Source organism: Mytilus edulis, chromosome 9, assembly GCF_963676685.1.
Source record: "Mytilus edulis chromosome 9, xbMytEdul2.2, whole genome shotgun sequence".
Classification (NCBI taxonomy): domain Eukaryota; kingdom Metazoa; phylum Mollusca; class Bivalvia; order Mytilida; family Mytilidae; genus Mytilus; species Mytilus edulis.
In genome coordinates, this window is record NC_092352.1 from 87211194 (window position 1) to 87230733 (window position 19540).

At 32.1% G+C, this 19540-nt stretch overlaps 1 protein-coding gene across 1 annotated transcript in view; it reads left to right on the top strand.

Moving 5' to 3' along the window:
* Positions 1–18438, top strand: part of LOC139490242 (uncharacterized) — a 29290-nt gene extending 10852 nt beyond the window's left edge. Inside the window, exons 9-24 of the mRNA XM_071277093.1 lie at positions 96–193; positions 1525–1678; positions 1985–2350; positions 3460–3581; positions 4608–4835; positions 5201–5371; positions 5631–5791; positions 6180–6510; positions 7128–7512; positions 9009–9148; positions 9927–10068; positions 10450–10688; positions 11621–11798; positions 12634–13064; positions 13925–14183; positions 16700–18438. Of these exons, the coding sequence (XP_071133194.1) occupies positions 96–193; positions 1525–1678; positions 1985–2350; positions 3460–3581; positions 4608–4835; positions 5201–5371; positions 5631–5791; positions 6180–6510; positions 7128–7512; positions 9009–9148; positions 9927–10068; positions 10450–10688; positions 11621–11798; positions 12634–13064; positions 13925–14183; positions 16700–17214 (3920 nt within the window). The 3' untranslated portion in view covers positions 17215–18438. The remainder of the gene's footprint in view (positions 1–95; positions 194–1524; positions 1679–1984; positions 2351–3459; positions 3582–4607; positions 4836–5200; positions 5372–5630; positions 5792–6179; positions 6511–7127; positions 7513–9008; positions 9149–9926; positions 10069–10449; positions 10689–11620; positions 11799–12633; positions 13065–13924; positions 14184–16699) is intronic.
* The last annotated feature ends 1102 nt before the right edge of the window (positions 18439–19540 follow it).

Genomic DNA, 19540 nt, shown 5'->3' on the forward strand with positions numbered 1-19540 from the left:
AAGTGATTCAGTGTTCATGATTTGAATAAAAGACTTTTATCAAATGTTGTAGATGAGTCTGTCATTTGCTTGTAACTTTTCTTGGTTCATGACAGGTGCTCAGGCAATGGGAACTGACTCGGGTGGAGCTTCAATGGATCCGAGTTTGTTTGGTGATATGGGAGCTGAAGGAGGCTGTGCTGTGGGTGCCACTGTAAGTCATTCATACAGCTATTTAAGTTTTTAATGTAGTTTATGATACTGTGGATTTATTTACTTTTGTTGGTACCAATCTTCGCGGATTGCGGAAAACGTACTTTTTCATGGATAAGTTATTTCGTGGATTTGCTAAAGTCTGTATACATACTGATAGAAAACTCAGTTGAGAATTAAAATTTATGGTTCACCTATACCAACAAAAACCATAAAATTGGAATACAACGAATAATAATGAATCCACAGTATATACATTTGATTTATGTACATTTAATGAATATTTTAAAATGGAATTCCCTATCCTATCACAAAACCATGGTAATATGGATCAAGTGCAAACTTAGAAATAACGCTTTGCTGTCGTTACAATAGATGTTCGTTGTTATTCTGTGGTTTGCCTGTTACTAGTGTATTTTCATATTATTTACTGATGCTGGGTTTCCGAACTGTTGTCTTTTTAGCAGTATATTTTTTAACATTGCCATATAAGCAGGTGTTTTTTTCTAGCCGTAAAACGAGGTTCAACCCGCATTTTTTTTTAAATGTATAGCAAGTTAGTAATACGGCAGTTGTTAATGGTCCGTTTTTATGTATGTTTGTGGGGTTTTTTTTGTTGCACTACAGTGGTTCTGTTGTTATGTTGTTTTTCCTCTTATTGTTGATGTGCTTCCTTCGATTTTAGTTTTTAACCCAGATCTGTTTTCTGTCAATAAAATGACTTTGAACAGCGGTATGCTAATTAGGAGATAACTGTATTGTATTTTTAGCTCCGACGATATCAATTGGGGATTTGATGGTCGCAAATTAAGTTTACTGGCGACGCGTTCATTCTAATGAAACTGACAGAAAACAACGTTAAAACATGTATTTAAAATCTGTCATATACCGTCTGCGCTTGCGCGTACGTCCCATATGATCAATTGTCAATTGATGCCATGTAAGAAAGTGACGTTATCCAATCAAAATGAACGTTACAAACGTTGTTGCATTAGAATATTGCATTTATTTATGCCTTCCACAATGTATGCTTATACCGTGTTGTGAAATGTAACTCCGATATGGATACTACCCAACGTTTAGATTCCTATTATGACCAACATCTGTGTTATATATTATCATAATCAGACGTACATACAGTTGCTTTTTGGACTCTGGTTTGTAGTTGTCTAATTGACAACCAAACTAAATCTTTTTATTTATATAGTTATTTATCCATACAGAATTATTACCAGCGATCTCATGAATAATATCGATTAGCTATTCATAGTTATCAAAGATACCAGGCTATAACTTCATTAAAAAAAGGTTAAAAAAAATCTATTTCGACAGGTTGTTGTAAACAAAGACAATCCTTTTACATTTGGAAATACCTCAGATTCTAATGTGAAGACCAGAGTAGTTTCTATTGATTTGAGTAATCCCTGCACTGGACAGAAGGCTGTTGTACAAAACACGTCTAAACCTATAGAAGTAGAAATGGAAGGTAATATATATGTAAAGCATGGCTTTAAAATCACTAAGAGGCTGCTTCACCTGCTGTTTTCATTATGAAACATTACATTACCATTAAAACGGAAAAAGCAGTTTTGAATAATAATTTTGTTTTTACAATTAATGAGTTGGCCACTTTTTATGATAGTGAAGATTCATGTGCATTGCTAAGTAAAAGTATGAGATAACCCAGAAATAATACACAATCATAATAGTAGTTTAAATGCATATACTTTTTCTACGTGCACTACCAATATTTTCATTCACACCACACAATTATTTCCTTATCAAACTGCAGGAAATCCAGATAAGATAGATTGTCCTATGGAATTTATACTATGTCTGTCCCGGAAAACAACTGGTGAAGACCCAAGAGAGTACAACTATCACCCAGTTCAAGTGGATACCAACGATTCAACAATACATTTTACTATATGGCCTGATAGAGAGGGAGATCGGTTTAAAGTGTTTTTGAAATATGAGGACTACCCAAATGCTACCTTCTATGACCACACTACCATAATACCTCATGACAAGGATGCTTTTCAGCATATTGACCCGGATAAGTATCCGGAGAAGAGAAGATATCTACAGCATACATACTTCCCTCCTCAACATTTAACTAAGCTGAATGGAACCTATAGAATTGCTATCAAGTTACATGGTAAGGCTTTGATATGACTTATAAATCTGAAGGATTGTCATGTTTGCTGACTTGTATGTTCCTTTCTTTGTTATGCAAAATAATTCTATACTAGTATTTGTTTTATTGTATTTGTGTTTTATCAGTTTTGTTTGAAAACACACATCTTATAACAGACGTTGGCAAAGGGTTTGTATATGAATGTCGTTTCATATTTGGGAATAATGATACCTTTATCATATCATATTTGTATTAAAATATTAACGGATTGTAAACATTTTATAGCTTATGATACGTATAAAAACAATGTTCTGCTTGTATGCTCGAGAACAAGATTTGCTTGTTTAATATTTTAAAGTATAATAACCGAAAATCAGCTACAATTATGAGTAACAAAATTAAAAGGTCAACTTAGATTGCTAGTTGTAATCTTAAAGTTAATTCGATTACATAATTAATCTAGTGAAAATTTAAAAATGTGATTTCTGAAGCACGATCTATTTGGAAGAAGATACGTGCGGCTACTAACATTCCACCAGCAGCAGGTGAAAATATAAACCTTTGATACTAATATTAAAGTGCATGGAAAGTGTATCAGGAAAAACATTTAAAAATGAGCAGTCAAAATGCTTTTGTATTGATTTAATCACTCTATCAAACAGCTGCTTGAATAATTAATTGTGAGCTGCATCTTCTTTCGTTCCGACTTGATGGTGAATATTTTCATAGAAACCGATCTGTTCTCGCAATAAAGATGACAACTATTGTAGTAAAGTTAATCATTGAAGATAGTTTGGCTGTTTTTATATGTGTAGTCTCCTATTTATGAACACTTCTAATGATGATCGGACTTTTTGATTGAGTCTGTCCTGATGACTATTTTAAGAAGTTATTTCGATCTCAAGTTAATAAATGTAGTCTGTTAAATTCGGTTCCAAATAATTAGATGTTATCATGGTAATGTCTAATAAATACGGATTTAATGTTTGTGTACTAGTATTATTTTAAAAAAAAAAAGACTTTGATATAGGACATTTATATAGTAATACATACTAGTAGTGTATATATTTTTCTGTTCTGTGATTGTTATTTTGAAAACGTTAAACTTCTTTTTCTTTTCTTTAAATAAGAAAAGACAACAGTAAATTTTGAGGAGACAAAAGTTTGTTTAAATTACTCTACACAATTGATGATATCCGGATGTAAATTCTGGAGTGAAGAAGATCAAACGTACAAAGGAGATGGTCTTTTGGTAAGGTTTAATAATTTGTTTGAACGCCTTGACTAATTTCTGTTTGAATAATTCAATTCTGCTTTTTGTTTTATGTATACAGATTACACTATAAAAGTTTGTAGAGCATGACCATTGTTTTACAATTAAAAAGTAAAATAACAAAAATACTGAACTCCGAGGAAAATTCAAATCGGAAAGTCCATAATCAAATTGTAAATTCAAAAGCTCAAACACAACAAACGAATAGACAATTAAAACGTTCCGATATTGAACGGTATTTATTTCTTGTTTTCTGAACAATGTCTTTTTATACCTTGACTTATGTATGAAACGTAAATTCATTGTAATCTTGTCTAGCCACCTTAAAAGCAATAACAGCATTTGCCCACAATTTAACTTAATAGACCTGTATATAATTCATAGTAGCTTTCTATTTATTTCTTGTGATGTTTGATAAAATCTGAATTGATAAAATCTATATGAAAGAGTTCAAATCAATTTTCATTGATAAATAAAGGCAAAAGTGTTATACCGATGTTCAAACTCAGAAATCCATGGACAAAAAACAAAATCGGGGTAACAAACTAAAACCAAGGGAAACGCATAAAATATAAGAGGAGAACAACGACACAACACTACAATGTAACACACACAGAAACGGACCAAGCAACAGACAAACCTTTTTATGTCCACAAAAACTGTACATATCTCAATAATTTTTTGTTTTCAATAAAATGATTCAACTTAAATTTCAAAGACAGATTACTCTTGTTAAAACCGTTTAACATGTTTGTACTTCTAATTTCATATGAACTTACAGCTTATCTAAAATATACAGAATACACAAACTATCTATTCATATGGGTTCATTTGAAGAAAAGCTATTTGTCCGACCTCAAACTAGTAATATGCGTTTGATAACAAATACGCTTTGCCTATAAGTGTGTATTTGTAGAGCAGATTATTTTTGCTATCAGGAAATTTGTTAAATGAAAACTACATAAAAATGTTAATGACTTTTTGATAACGATTAAATTATTGCAGGTTTCTAATGAAACAACAATCTGGAAGACCAAGTGTTTATCAACTCATCTTACGTCTTTTGGTGGTGATTTTGCTGTTCCACCTAATACAATTGACTTCAGCAATGTTTGGGCCAAATTTGATTTGACCAGCAACGCTGCCGTATTCTCAACAGTTATTGCACTTATAGGTCTGTACATAATTGGTATTATTTGGGCACAGCATATGGACAAGAAGGATCTTTTAAAAGTAAGTTCTGTTATACTAATATATGAAACTTAAACATCTTAAAGGGAGCAAAGTGTTCATAGCTTTATAGTATGAGTGTTATCATATACTCTTTTTTTTAATTCTACAAGTTTGAATTAAAGACTGTGGTATCCTTAAAGATAAAAACGGGATTTCAAAATCGACTAAAAACTTGAAGCCCATATTTAGGGTCTAGTCAAACTGCAGTAATGATATTCAACACATTCTATTTTTAGTTATTAATGTTTATTTCCATTCATGATCTCGTAGCGGTTTTTGGTAATTTTGTTGATCAGCTCATCTCATATAAGACGCAAATTTTATCTAATGTTGTAACCAGCAAATAATGAATGATATTTTCACAGTGGGGAGCGACACCTTTGGAAGACAACCTTCCTACTGACAATTATCACTACCAGGTAACAGTTCAAACTGGAATGAAAAAGAAGTCTGGTACCTCCTCTAAGATTAGTTTTGTAATGTCTGGAGAAACAAACGACTCTGGAGCTAGAAGACTATATGATGGACACAGAAAGGTACTAATGAATATTTATAAACCTCATGTGATTAAATTCAAAGTACAATTTTTCAAATTACGTTATAAAATTAGAGCATTCTTATTGTTATGATCGAAGTTAATCTTTAAGAATCAACGAACCATAACAACGTATTTTTTCATTATACGATACTATTATTCAAAAAGATATATATTCCCCATTTCCATTCTCAATTTTATAGATTCACGTAAAAAAAAATTATCACAAAAAATATTGAAAATTTTACTTATATTTACAGATTTTACCCACTGGGAGTATATTGAATTACATTCTAAGTGTTGAACGCTGTTTAGGTCCATTATCATTTCTCCGAATATGGCATGACAATAGTGGAAAAGGAAAGATGAGATCTTGGAAACTGGACCAAATACAGGTTTCAGATATACAAACAGGGGAACGGTAGGAAAACGTTTAATGTGTTTCTAAGACATGGGAAATTATTCAAATTCAAATATATTTCACTCTCTCCAGATAGAAAAACATATTCGTTTAACCATATTTTATCGAATAACAAACACTTATCATGATTATATACTGTGTTTAAAAATCAAAAAGAGAAATAATTTCTTTCACTGTATTCAATATTTAATTGTTATTTGTTATTGTTATTCCAAACTTTTTTTCGCATTTAAACTATCTTATGCCTTCTACCAGAATCTGCGATGTATTTTTTCTACCTGCAGAAGACAAGATATGTCAGCATTTGTTTTAAATGGAAAGCTTTCCGTTATTAACCATTTTCCAGTCAAGAATGGTCAATTAATTAAATGAGACATTATGTTTGCAGATACTTCTTTTTGTGTGACCGTTGGTTAGCTGTAGAAGAAGACGATGGTATGATAGATAGGATAATACCTGTTGCTGGACGGGAGGACTTAGCTGCATTCAAACATCTCTTTACCTCATCTATCAGAAAAAAACTCACTAGTGACCATCTATGGTTTTCAATATTTTCTCGACCAACAAGAAGTAATTTCACACGCGTCCATCGTATTTCCTGCTGTATGTCTTTGTTATTTATGACCATGATATCAAATGCCATGTTTTTCAAGTCAGAAGAAAACGGAACGCAATCAAATGCCATGACAATTGGACCAGTTTCCTTTACTCTACAGCAGGCAAGATTTAAATCAATTAGTTTCTAAATGAACCCTTTTTAAACTTTCCTTGAATATATATCTTGTTGATGCGACTGTCATCCAAGTGAAAGGTTAAGCATGCTTTAAAATCAGATTTTATCAACTTTTTTCTACATAAGAAAATGCCTGTACCAAGTCAGGAATATGACAGTTGTTGTTAATTCGTTTGATGTGTTTGAGCTTTTGATTTTGCAATTTGAAAAGTGACTTTCCCTTTAAATTTTATTCGAAGTTCAGCATTTTTGTGATTTTATTTGTAAGCATTGTTGTAACATTTTATGATAATAATGATATGTATTTGATAAAAAAATGTGTTAGTTACAATTATGATGCTCCTTAGTTATGACTTAATTATAGGTTATTTGTCTATTTTAAAGTAGGCCAAGACAACATATTCGATAATTTATACGTACTCTAACTGTCCATGACATAGATTATAAAATTAGGATGATTGTCTATTATATCCCCATCTAACTAGTTTCAAAACAGAATTTACCATGTAAGGTTAGTTTCATTAACATTTCATATTTTATTTAATGATATAGCGAGTTGAACATGATATTTAATGTTCAGATTTATTTTTTATCATATTTCAGGTTTTTGTAAGTTTTGTAAGTACTATGATAGTTCTTCCTGTCAACCTAATTATAATCACGTTCTTCCGCCGTTGTCGACCAAAGAAAAACGCCATTATGCAAATTAATCAACAGATGCCAAAACGCGGGAAGTGGAAGAATGTGACTAATACTTCGCAGATTTGGGGTAATGCACCAAAAAGGAGTAAATGGCAAAAATTCAAAGATTCAATTGAAAATATAACAAACTTTCATCAAAGATCGAAATATAATGCTCAGGACATCGATCCTGAAGAAGAAGATAAACCAATGCCAAAAATTGTAGGAATGCCCGAAGAAAAACAAGCAAAAAAGAAAAAGAAGCCAGGAACCTTTCCTCATTGGTGCATCTATATTGCGTATGTATGTAAGTACCTATTTATTTAAAATATTGCAATTCAGTTTATTCAAAGAAAAGGTGTAATTTCTTCCATATAATACTTGTGTTCTGTCCTTTAGAAATAAGAAGATACAAAGAAAATAAGATTATTTTGTGATTTTACTTTTTAAACCCATGTTCAGAAAAGAAAGAAAATAGTTGAAAAGTGAAGATTGAGCAATTCGCAAGCCCCCTTAATGGGGTGAATGTAGATGCACAAGAACAAACTGGAATATAGACCAGAAGAAGCTTACCACAACAAGTAATGTATTCGATCAGATATTTCACTCGAGTGATTAATGGTTAAAACCTAATAGAGATTAAAATTCGATGCATTTTCTGAATCTGATATAGTTTTTCTTTGTAGCCTAATCATTTGGTTTCCATAATTATTTTTGTTTTCATTGTTAATAGTACACGAAGCACATACATTTTCTCAAAGTATTATACTTTTGACATTTTTGATGTATAACTCGTTTTTACACTATACGGACTTAATATACAGGGGTGTGCTCCTAACATAGAAACTGCTCCAACAAAGTTATGATGAGGACAGATTAAAAATGACACTCCGTAAATTTTAAGGACACCATCACGATTTGGTTAATCCATACAATGTATCTTTGTCCAAACTAACTATGGACATTTTACCACGTGTTAGATTGCGGTTGGTCATTACGTCGTCTGATCTTTTTATTACCGAACGTGACTTATTCCTGAGTGTGAATACGCATTGCTATAAGACGTGTCACTGTACTTTTCCATCCCGAATTCATTTATTTGGTTTTGATGTTATATTTGTTTTTGTCAAATGTCTTTACGTTTGCAGTTCATTTATTAGATTTTAGTTTGGATCAACGAAATTTACACTATATATTTGCTTTACAATTTGATTCAGAAGACCACCGACATAGCTAAATAATACAAAAAAATCAACTAATTACTACTACAATTTGATATTAATTCGTATTGTAATTTTCACCGTTAGAGAAGTCATACAAATCTAATCTTGATTTATTTGTATTGTAGTCCGGTCATGTAATATTGTTATTTTAATGTTATAATTAACATTGCCATTAAAGCGGGAGGTTTGACATGCCACAAAACCAGGTTCAACCCACCATTTTTATCTTAAAATGCTCTGTACCAAGTCAGGGAAATGGCCATTGTTATATTATAGTTTGTTTCTCTGTGTGTTACATTTTAATGTTGTGTTCCTTTTGTGTCGTAGTTCTCTGATATTTGATGCGTTTCCCTCAGTTTTAGTTTGTAACTCGGATTTGTTTTTTCTTTATAGATTTAGGAATTTCGAACAGCGGTATACTACTGTTGCCTTTATTTCAAATATTTATCTATTCTTGTGAAAAAAGTGTTAAATGTCACGCAGAACAATCATAGTTTAGATTACATGAACGGTAAATAATTTTGTATAGAATATATTAGTCAGTATAAAATAACATTCCATTGCTTTTGTTGAATTACAGTAACTGTGATGAGTATGATAGTACCAGGATTTTTTACTATACTGTACAGTATGGAATGGGGACCAGAGAAAGCAAATGAATGGCTCACTACGTTCATCATGTCATTTTTTCAGTCAGTTATTGTAGTTCAACCACTCAAGGTATTGTATAAGAAAGAATATTGCACGTTTTGAAACTTCAAATTCAGATCAGATGGATGATCAATTCATTAAAAGAGTCCTATTCAAATGCTTTTGTTGAACTATTGGTCAGCTAGTTTTTATGGCCCATTTATGGGCATTATGATTTCTGGTCTGTGCGTCCGTTCGTTCGTCCGTCTATCCCGCTCTGATATGATCTTTCTTATTTTAATGCCAATTATGAAAAATTTCCCCATTTTCACGGTCCACTGAACATAGAAAATGATATTGCGGATGGGGCATCCGCGTTCTATGGGCACATTCTTGTTTTAAATGATTTTGCCGATATATGATTAATCTTTTAAAAGTTAACTGGAACTTGATATGTTAATGGTATCATTCTTTAGACAAAAATAAGATAAGAAATATCATGATGCATAAGCCAATACGGAAATAGAATCGTTGAACATCCCAAATGACTTTAATAGAGAGACGAAAGATACCAAGGGACAGTCAAACTCATAAATCTTTAACAAACTGACAACGCCATGGCTAAAAATGAAAAAGACAAACAAACAACAGCACACACGACACAACATAGAAAACTAAAGAATAAACAACGCGAACCCCACCAAAAAACTAGAGGTGATCTCAGGTCTCCGGAAGGGTAAGCAGATAATATTCTTTCACTTTCAATACATTGTTTTTGTTTGACCTATTACCTAACTATCATGTTGCAGGTTATGGTTTTGGTTGTCTTCATAGCATGGTGACCTATTACATAACTTTTATATTGTAGGTTATGGTTTTGGTTGCCTTCATAGCATGTATAGTAAAGAAACCAGACATTGACGAAGAAGACGGTGCTTCAGAAGATATAAACAATGTTATCGCAGCCCATGATGAAGTAATGTTACATAAAGATCACGAAGAACTGGATGGTATTGCTATATTTCTTTTTTTGTTAAAACCTTACAAAAATAGCATTCCAAATAGTTGAAATTATAATGAAATTTATACTTCACTATTTCGTTCTGTCTGAAATGACCTCTAATTATTGGTACTATATTTAAGCTATTGATTGTACTGACCAAAATATGTTTTAACCAAATAAAAATAAGAAGCCACGATATGAGTGAAAATGAGACAACGCTCCATCCAAGTCACATTAAAATTACAGGTCAAGCCTTCAACACAGAGACATGGATCATACCAAACGACTATTTATACTGAACAATATCAAATTTATAAATGACGCACCTTGGTTCAGGTCTAAACTTTTGGTTTTCCAATCAAAATAAAATGTGATAATTGTTTTTCAGCAATTGTAGCAAAAAGAAAACTAGCGAATGAAGACTGTAAGCCAATCGATATGGAAGCATTGAACAAAGCTAGAGAGAACAGAATGATGGAGATTAAGATGGAAACACTGTTAAGGGAGATTGCTATCTATTTATTATTTGTCCTAGTTCTTTTTTTCCTGTCATACCAACAGAGGGATTCATTTTCATACCAGATGGCTGCAAATCTAAAAAATTATTTCGATAACGGATTTACATCGGTAATTATTCAGTAATTCTTTTAATTTGCAGTCGACTTACTATTAATAAAATTGAGAATGGAAATGGGGAATGTGTCAAAGAGACAACAACCCGACCATAGAAAAAACAACAGCAGAAGGTCACTAACAGGTCTTCAATGTAGCGAGACATTCCCGCACCTGGAGGCGTCCCTCAGCTGGCCCCTAAACAAATATATGTTTGTTTTGTTCACACATTGTTATCAATAAAGTGATATATAGCTAGGTGGAAAGGGATTAACATCAGTTGTAATAACTTGTTTCCAAATCCACTATTAATAAATTGTTTAAAATGATATAGTGGAATTTTATGTCACTGTCATTCAAGTGAGCAGTTTAGCTATGCTTTGTCAAGTGTACTATTGTTTGTCTGTTTGTCTTTTTCATTTTTAGCCATGGCGTTGTCATTTTATTTTCGATTTATGAGTTTGACTGTCCCTTTTGTATCTTTCGTCCCTCTTTTAGCTAGCTATAAAACCATTTTAAATACACCATTTTCTACGTAAGGAAATATGACAGTTATTTTCCTTTTCGTTTCAGCTTTTGATTTTGCCATTTGATGACGGACTTTCCGTTCAGAATTTTACTTGGAATTAATTCGATATTTTTGTTGATTTAATTTTTTTCTTAGTCAAGTATGCATAATAGTTATCAAAGGTACCAGGATTATAACAACTTATTATAAAACTTTCATCATTTTCACATTCTTGTCCTTCATTGAATTTTAAAAACTAATCAACCTTGACGTTCGGAATCACTTGTTGCAGGATAGTTTGCTGGCTGGTCCTTATTAGTTCCGGAAGATAATATGTTTGTCATTACTTATCCAAGGTGTTTTGCATTAATTGATTTTATTATCTGTTTGATAACATAGAAAATATTGATATTTTGGTTTTTATTATTACGCATCACAGATAACTACAACCGAAGGTTATTGGAAATGGATGGATAAGAAGCTTATTCCAGCAATGTATGCCTCGCATTACGCCAATGGCACAGAAATTATACAGTGGTGGGATAAGAGGTGTACAGCAGATATGGTTTCTCGTAGGGTTGGTATTCCGCGACTTCGACAGCTTCGGATAAAGCCAGGTAAATATTGGTCAAGTACTTATACTAAAAAGTTATTCCCTTTTGTATCTTCCGACTCTCCTTTAAAAATAGTAATTTAATAAAAATCACAAATTTTGCTCGAAAATGTTAAATAGAATGCAGTATTTATCCTCAGACATATGGTACTCGATTATATTATTTTATAGTTTCAGCAGCCCTTAATTTTATTTACTAAGATTTCATCAAATCATTTATTGGAAAACAAAATATATATACATGTAGATATATGCACACTTATGAAACAGTTGACCTAGTATGTTAAAAAGTCATTGGAATATTGGAAGAGGATGGTGGAAAAGTATAATTGTCAGTTCAAATCGTTTCCCCGGAGTGCTAATTTATTAAACCAAAAATAACGTTTGATTTATTGTCAACAGTAAACATATGGGATATTAGGCAGGGTAACATATGTATTACAAATAAAACGTAGACATATTGGATATAAGGCAGGGTAACATATGGGATATAAGGCAGGGTAACATATGTATTACAAATAAAACAAATTTGTAAAACAAACGGGAATAACAACTATAAGCATTATGGAAATCTGATGGTGTTTGAAGATAAAATGTTTGTCATTGTTGTACATTAAAATCAAAATGGATGTGAATGTCTTGCTTTATGATTTAAACATATCGCTTGCTCCAATTCAATGAGAAATAATGTTCTTATATTTTCACCTTGAAGTCATCATTTGTTAAAAATTGGAGTTAACTATGTACAATTGTATTTCTTACTAATTTTGTGCTGGAATAGATGTTGTTTTTTTATGAGAAAATGTGATTTCGATTGTTAACTGAATTTAATGTTGCAGATACTTGTTCGGTAAATCAGCGGTTAGGTAGTCTAATTAACCACTGTAGAAACGAGTACGGATGGACAGACGATGACGCTAAAGATTATCTTCCTGGATGGGTGAAGCCTGATATAAGTAACCTCTCGGCGGTAGAGGAGTCAAAAACGCCTTGGGTTTACAGAAATTCTTTTGAATTAGCTAATGCTCCGTATCTTGGAGAAATATCAACGTATAAAGGTGGTGGATATGTGGCAATGTTTGAAAGAAATGTTGAAAGAACTAACGAACTTATTGATCATTTACGGAAAGAGGTTTGGTTAGACGTCTATACAAGAGGAGTTTTTCTGGAGTTCACTGTGTATAATCCCAATCTTAATTTATTTGGTTCGATGATAATGCTAGTCGAATTCATGCAATCAGGCGGTGCGGTAACCAGAATGGAGTTTAAGGTAATAATCTATCTAGATATATAATTCTAGTACAGTGATATCCGAAGTTTCTTTTATACTAAAGAGTAAACTTAATTGATTTATGTACTATCAATCATAATACACCTTTTGTTTTTGTTTTTTTATTGATATAAAATATTATTCCGGCATACTTATGCAGTTTATGTTACAATTTATTTTTGACTTAAACTTTATTAAAGAACAAATTACACCCATAAGAGGGCCAAAGGCATGACAATTACATTAGAAAATGCCTGTACCAAGTCAGGAATATGACAGTTGTTATCCATTCGTTTGATGTGTTTGGACTTTTGATTTTGCCTTTTGATTTTTGATTTTCCTTTTTGAATTTTCCTCGGAGTTCAGTATTTTTGTGTTTTTACTTTTTACATGTAATAACAACATTATAATGATGATATTAAAATTTACATAAAAAGTAAATATAAACCAAAACATTAAACACAATTAAAAGAAGATCAGGTAGCACCTCGTGTTACCATTAATATTCAAAGAGGACTATAATTTTGTACGCCAGACGCACGTTTCGTATACAACACACTCGTTTGGGACGCTCAAATAAAAATGTTAAAAAGTCAAATAGGTTCGAAAAGGAAGAGCAATGGAACCAAAAATTCAGGGCAATATAGCTTTAAAAGCATCGATGACAAAAAGTCCAAAAGGCTTAACTGCAAAGGCATCGATGAACAAAATTTCGAGTTGTTTGGCAAAATACAGGTATGATAATCTACGTGAAGTAGAAAATATTCAGTATGTCGAATAATTTAAAGTTATGTAAACAGTTAATTATAAATATGAATATTTCAATGAAAATAAACAAATATAATTTTATCTTCTAACAGATTTTTAGACTATTGAGCTATATCGGAGGCATGGGAGTCGTTGTTATGCTATTTGAAGTTTTGTACGCCTGTTTCACACTGTACTTCTTTGTCCACTTCGTTAAGAAACTAAAGAAGGAGAGAAAGAAATATTTCAATTCGTTCTGGAACAAATTAGAGTTTGCTTTGATGCTGTTTTGTGTTACTGTGATAGCTATGTATGCTTTAAAACACATTTTGACGTCTGTTGCAATGAACGCTTTGAAAGACAGAGAGCGAGGTACGTATATCGGTTAACAACAAATGGTTTACTTTTAACAAATCAAAGTTTTTTTTAAAATTTAGATCAAGTCTTTTGGAAGACAACCAAGTAAGAAGTCTTAAAATCACAACTTTTGACTTATTGGACTAAAGCAGAGGCGAAAGATACCATAGGGACAGCCAAACTCATAGATAAAAAAAAAAAACCTCAAAAAAACGACATGGCTAAAAAAGGAAAAAGACAAACAGACAAATAATAGTATACAAAACACAACATAGAAAACAAAAGATTATATAACACGAACCCCACTAAAAACTGGGGGGATCTCAGGTGCTCCGGAAGGGTAAGCAGATCCTGCTCTACATGTGGCACCCATGGTGTTGCTTATTTTATTACAAATCCGGTAAAAAGTCGTATTCGGTAGGTCACATTCGTGAAAAAGTAAAGTTTGGTAACAGAAGCTTTGTGTTCTTCAAATCTCAGAATTTGATAAAGATTGTGCACAGTCAGGTAACAAACAAAAATTGAGGGAAGTTGCACTAATCGCAAACGGAGCCAGGTCCATGCTTAAACAGAGTAAACATATCTTGCTATGCACGCATCATCTGCGAAGATAAACGACACTTGGACAAAATATCACAATCTGTAGTTTATGTTGTCAGCGAGTTGACACACAAACATTTCATATCGGTCAACCAATGCGTGATGATGACAGTTAAAAGAGGGAGTGTCAATTTTATTTGATTTTCATGATAAATAAAGACAACAGTAGTATACCGCGGTTCAAAAGTTATAACTCGATTTACCTGAAACAAATCCGGATCACAAATCAAAACCGAGGGAAACACATCAACAAAATGGGAAAACAACGCAACAATAGAAACACTTAGCTGTTACAAACACAAACGCCAACATACATAGAGACGAAATATTTGAAAACAACAGCCGAAATCTTTACTTGGAACACAATGAATGGTGGTTTGAACCTGTTTTTATTAGTAGTTAAACCTCCTGCTGATATGGCAATGTTAAAAAACCCACTCAAATGACAATATAACGTGACAGAAGCACATACAAAAGAACGCAGGAACCTATAGGACAGAGAAATACACAAATAAATGATTTTTATAGTACATTACAACATGTAACCACAGAATGAAAACGGACACCCCATTAGATTTACGACAGTACACAACAATAGAATTATGAAATGTGCGTTACACGAATGTATCCACAAAAATGTGACGTCACAAAAAAGGCTCTGTTTTCTTCCTTATGGAGCCAACTCATGTAAAAAGTAAAATCACAAAAATACTGAACTCCGAGGAAAATTCAAAACGGAAAGTCCCTAATCAAATGGCAAACTCAAATGATAAATAAAGGCAACAGTAGTATACCGGTGTTCGAAATTCATAAATCGATTGAGAAAAAACAATTCGGGTTACAAACTAAATCTGAGGGCAGCACATCAAATATAAGAGGAGTACTCTGACACAACAGACAACCAAACATCTAAGAGTGATCTCAGGTGCTCCGGAAGGGTAAGCAGATCCTGCTCCACATGTGGCTCCCGTCGTGTTGCTTATGTGATAACAAATCCGGTAAATTGTCTAATTCGGGAGGTCACATTCATGAAAGGGAAGAGAATTGTAGTTATGACGTACGGAACATATCCGATATCATTTGTGAAACGGTTATTTCATAACGGTCAACGAACTCGGGATAGCGTCCGTAAAATTTATGAAGGGATGTTTTTAACTTCACCATTTGGAACTCTTGGTTTTAACAGTTTCCTTGTCAGCAAGGAAATGCAAGCATGGAAATATCGTATCAATTGGGAGATATATACCCCGTATGCAGGTGCTGCTGGAATGTTGCTACTTAGAAATGGAAAGTTCACAATTGGAAAGCTAAAATCATCTCCTTTGTCGTAAAGTTTTGTTTTCAACCGACCCTCATTGTCAATTTCTAGATGTAAGTCAAGATATGAGGCCGACTTAACTGTATCTGTAGTATCCTTTATTTCAAGCTCGATGGGATAGATGTACGACAGTCGCATCAATTTCCATTAGATTGTTAATGATGCATGAACAAAATGTCACAAATAGAGGTACAAAAACTACACGGACCAACCCATTAATTCGAACTGAAAATATTTTGTTTTGTATTTCTCTGGTTGTAATAGGGGCCCATCAATCTCGTCTTCAATTTAAATCATAACTTGGTATATTATCAATATTATCAATGTTTAAATCGCCTTATTAAGTGCTCACGTTTAACAATGTGAAATATCAGGTATTTTTTACACGAAGCAGACAGTCATATTCGCAAAGTATAAATTTCATAAAACTATACAATAACCTAAAACCGCTTAATCGAAAAAACATGTATGTCGTCAGTTATGGACTAGTTCAAAAATAAACATTAATTCACTTATTAAGTTGTAACAGTTTCTCTTGTAGAAAAGAATATTTTTTCAATGTTTATACACAACCATGCACTTATTAATACCGGTAATGTTTTTTTTATTACAGCTGACAACGTTAATTTCCAGTCTCTCGCTGCGTATGATGAACTTTACAGTTATATGGTTGGAATAGTCGTGTTTCTTGCTACCATACAGTTCCTTAAACTTCTACAGTTTAACAAGAAAATGAATATGTTGGGAGATACAGTCAATTTAGCATCAAAAGATCTGAAAGTGTTTTCGTTTGCGTTCATTATGTACTTTTTAGCGTTCACCATATTTGGATTCCTGCTTTTTGGTTCTACCTTGTATGCATTTGCCAGTTTTGTCAGTGCAGCAGAATCAATGTTTGCATTTACGTTGGGTAGTTTTGATTTTGCCGCAATGGAAGCATCACAGAAGATTTTGGGTCCAATATTTTTCTTTTTGTTTATTTTTATAGTTTATGTTGGATTAATGAGTATTTTCCTAACGATAATTGCTGATGCTTTTAACACCGTAAAGGAAAATGTAGCCAATCAAACGAACGATTATGAGATTGTTGATTTCATGTGGAAAAAAATTCAAGGTGTTATAGGATAAAACTATTAAGGATGTTCGCATCTCCTGTTTTAGAAATTATGTCATATATTCGGAATCCTTTGCTTTTATCTATGTAAAGCCATTAAAAGTTGGATAGGTAACCCCTATTTTTCTTTTCATCATTACATTACATACATTTCAAAAAGGCATCTTTAAAAATCTTATAAAATTGAATCCTTGTTATTTTTTCATAGTTTTTGATAGAATAAAGCGTTTCCGGTGTAATTTTCAACGGGTTCGGTCTAGAAAAAAGGACACGGACCCTTCATTTCTTTCTGATTTGTAAGTTCCTCTATTAATATACTATCAAGTAATAAAAGTCTTTTAAGGAGGATCGCGGGTATAAAAATTTCAGAAAAAAATTGAACAGTTTTTTTTTTCATTACAATTTTTTTTTTATTACTTTATTAGTTACTTTATCATATGGAACAAAAATCATTCAATAAAATCAATTCGTTTTGGCCCAGATGACTTTCAATATGTATATATTATTGAAAAAGCTCCAAATTATCTCCCTTTGGTGAAAAAAATAGCATTTTTTGGCATTAAAATTGAAATATCTTTTTTAACTCATCGGAGACCTAAATGTTTTATCATTATTTTTTAATAAACTGTACTTAAACTAAACTATTGCAAAATTTGGGTGATTTCTGTAATTTAGTTCTTTTTTTATTTCGATATTACCTTATTTTCTCCTATTAGTTCAACAACAAAAAAATATTTTACAAAAAATGTATGCTTCTTTCGAAGGCAGATTGTGAGCTTAAATGAACGGTGACCCCACTTTTTTTATTTTATTTTTCTATTACGTATAAGATAAAGTTCATTTATAGAAAAATATAGGGAAATCCTATATTTGAAGACAAATTTGGGTTATACCCGCGAGCCCCCTTAAACAGCTTGTTATTTTGAAAAAGAGTAGCGAACATCCTTAAGTGAGAAAAGTGTTTATAGAAGTTAAACGATACTGGCTTGTTATTGTTTCCTGTTATTTGTACTAAGAGTGTCCAAGTTTTATTCATATCGTTATGTTGTTTGTTATAAATAGCTATCTATTCACAAGGAAAGTGAATTAAGAATACTGATGTTTGAAAGAGAAAGAATTCACATAGCGCCATTCACTGATATATTCATTCACAAATCGATTTTTGACATGTTTTGTGTTAGACTTTTTCTCAGGGAAAACTTTTCCGTATCTACTACAAGAACAAAAACGAATATATTGGAAATATTCATGTTGAGCAGATTCTAAAAATTCTTGTCAACGGTTGAATATTAGGACAATCAGAAAAAAATGGTCTTCAAGCAAGATTCCTTCACATGTATAGTATTTGACATAATGGTGACCAAACAGTAAAATACCTTTAAATATGGTTTACAATTCTCGAAGCCTTCTTTTATACACTTACTCCAATGTGTCGCACTTTTATATGACAACAAATCTTATTGATTCGCCAATATGCACATTATTTATCTCAAAGCATTTTTTCACATGCAAACATTACAATGGTTTAAGTGAATTGGGAAATAATTCCACTTTGTGGCCATACTAATAAATTAAGCATTGTTAATTAATTAAGTCTTGTTAATTTAACTACGAAAAAAAGTTATCAGAAAAACAATTAGCAGTTGTATACATACATGCAACTTCAAAGATCTCATTGTTATGTTTCTTCGAACTTTTAGTTTGAATAAAATTGATGCAAATTGTCTCCTTTGAGTTACTTGTCTTTTCGCAACAGATCACGTGTTTAAAACGAAATTGCTTATTTATTACATGCATCAGGTACATCTTATTACAAACAAAGATCCTGATTAAAATGTTTAAAGTTTTAAAGTTAATTGTAATAACTCGAAAAGGCAAAAAAACAAAAACAACAGCAAGGACACCAGGCTTATAATCAATACGCAATTCTGAAGACGCATACATAATCACGCAAAAGACGCGAGTACATAAGATTCACCAATGGTAAACAATTAAGAATTTAATGCTCTTTTTTGTATATCTATTGGGGTGTAGAAGCGTTGACCGAAGTAAATTTCATACTTAAAATGTGCGCACGGTCAACGCTTTTACAACCCTATAAAGTTACAAAAAAAAGCATTCAATACTTATAATTACATTTTTACCTATAGGATCATGAAAACACTCCTTTTATCAAGTTTTTATTTTATTTACCTGTGCACTTTATTGTGGGACCTCGTGTCATCATGAATGAGAAGTTTTATTGAGTGATACAACTGCTTAAGGAATAACACATGATGTGCAGTTAGCCAATCAGAATAACGTATTGTAATGAAACCTACATCTAATGTAATTATTCAA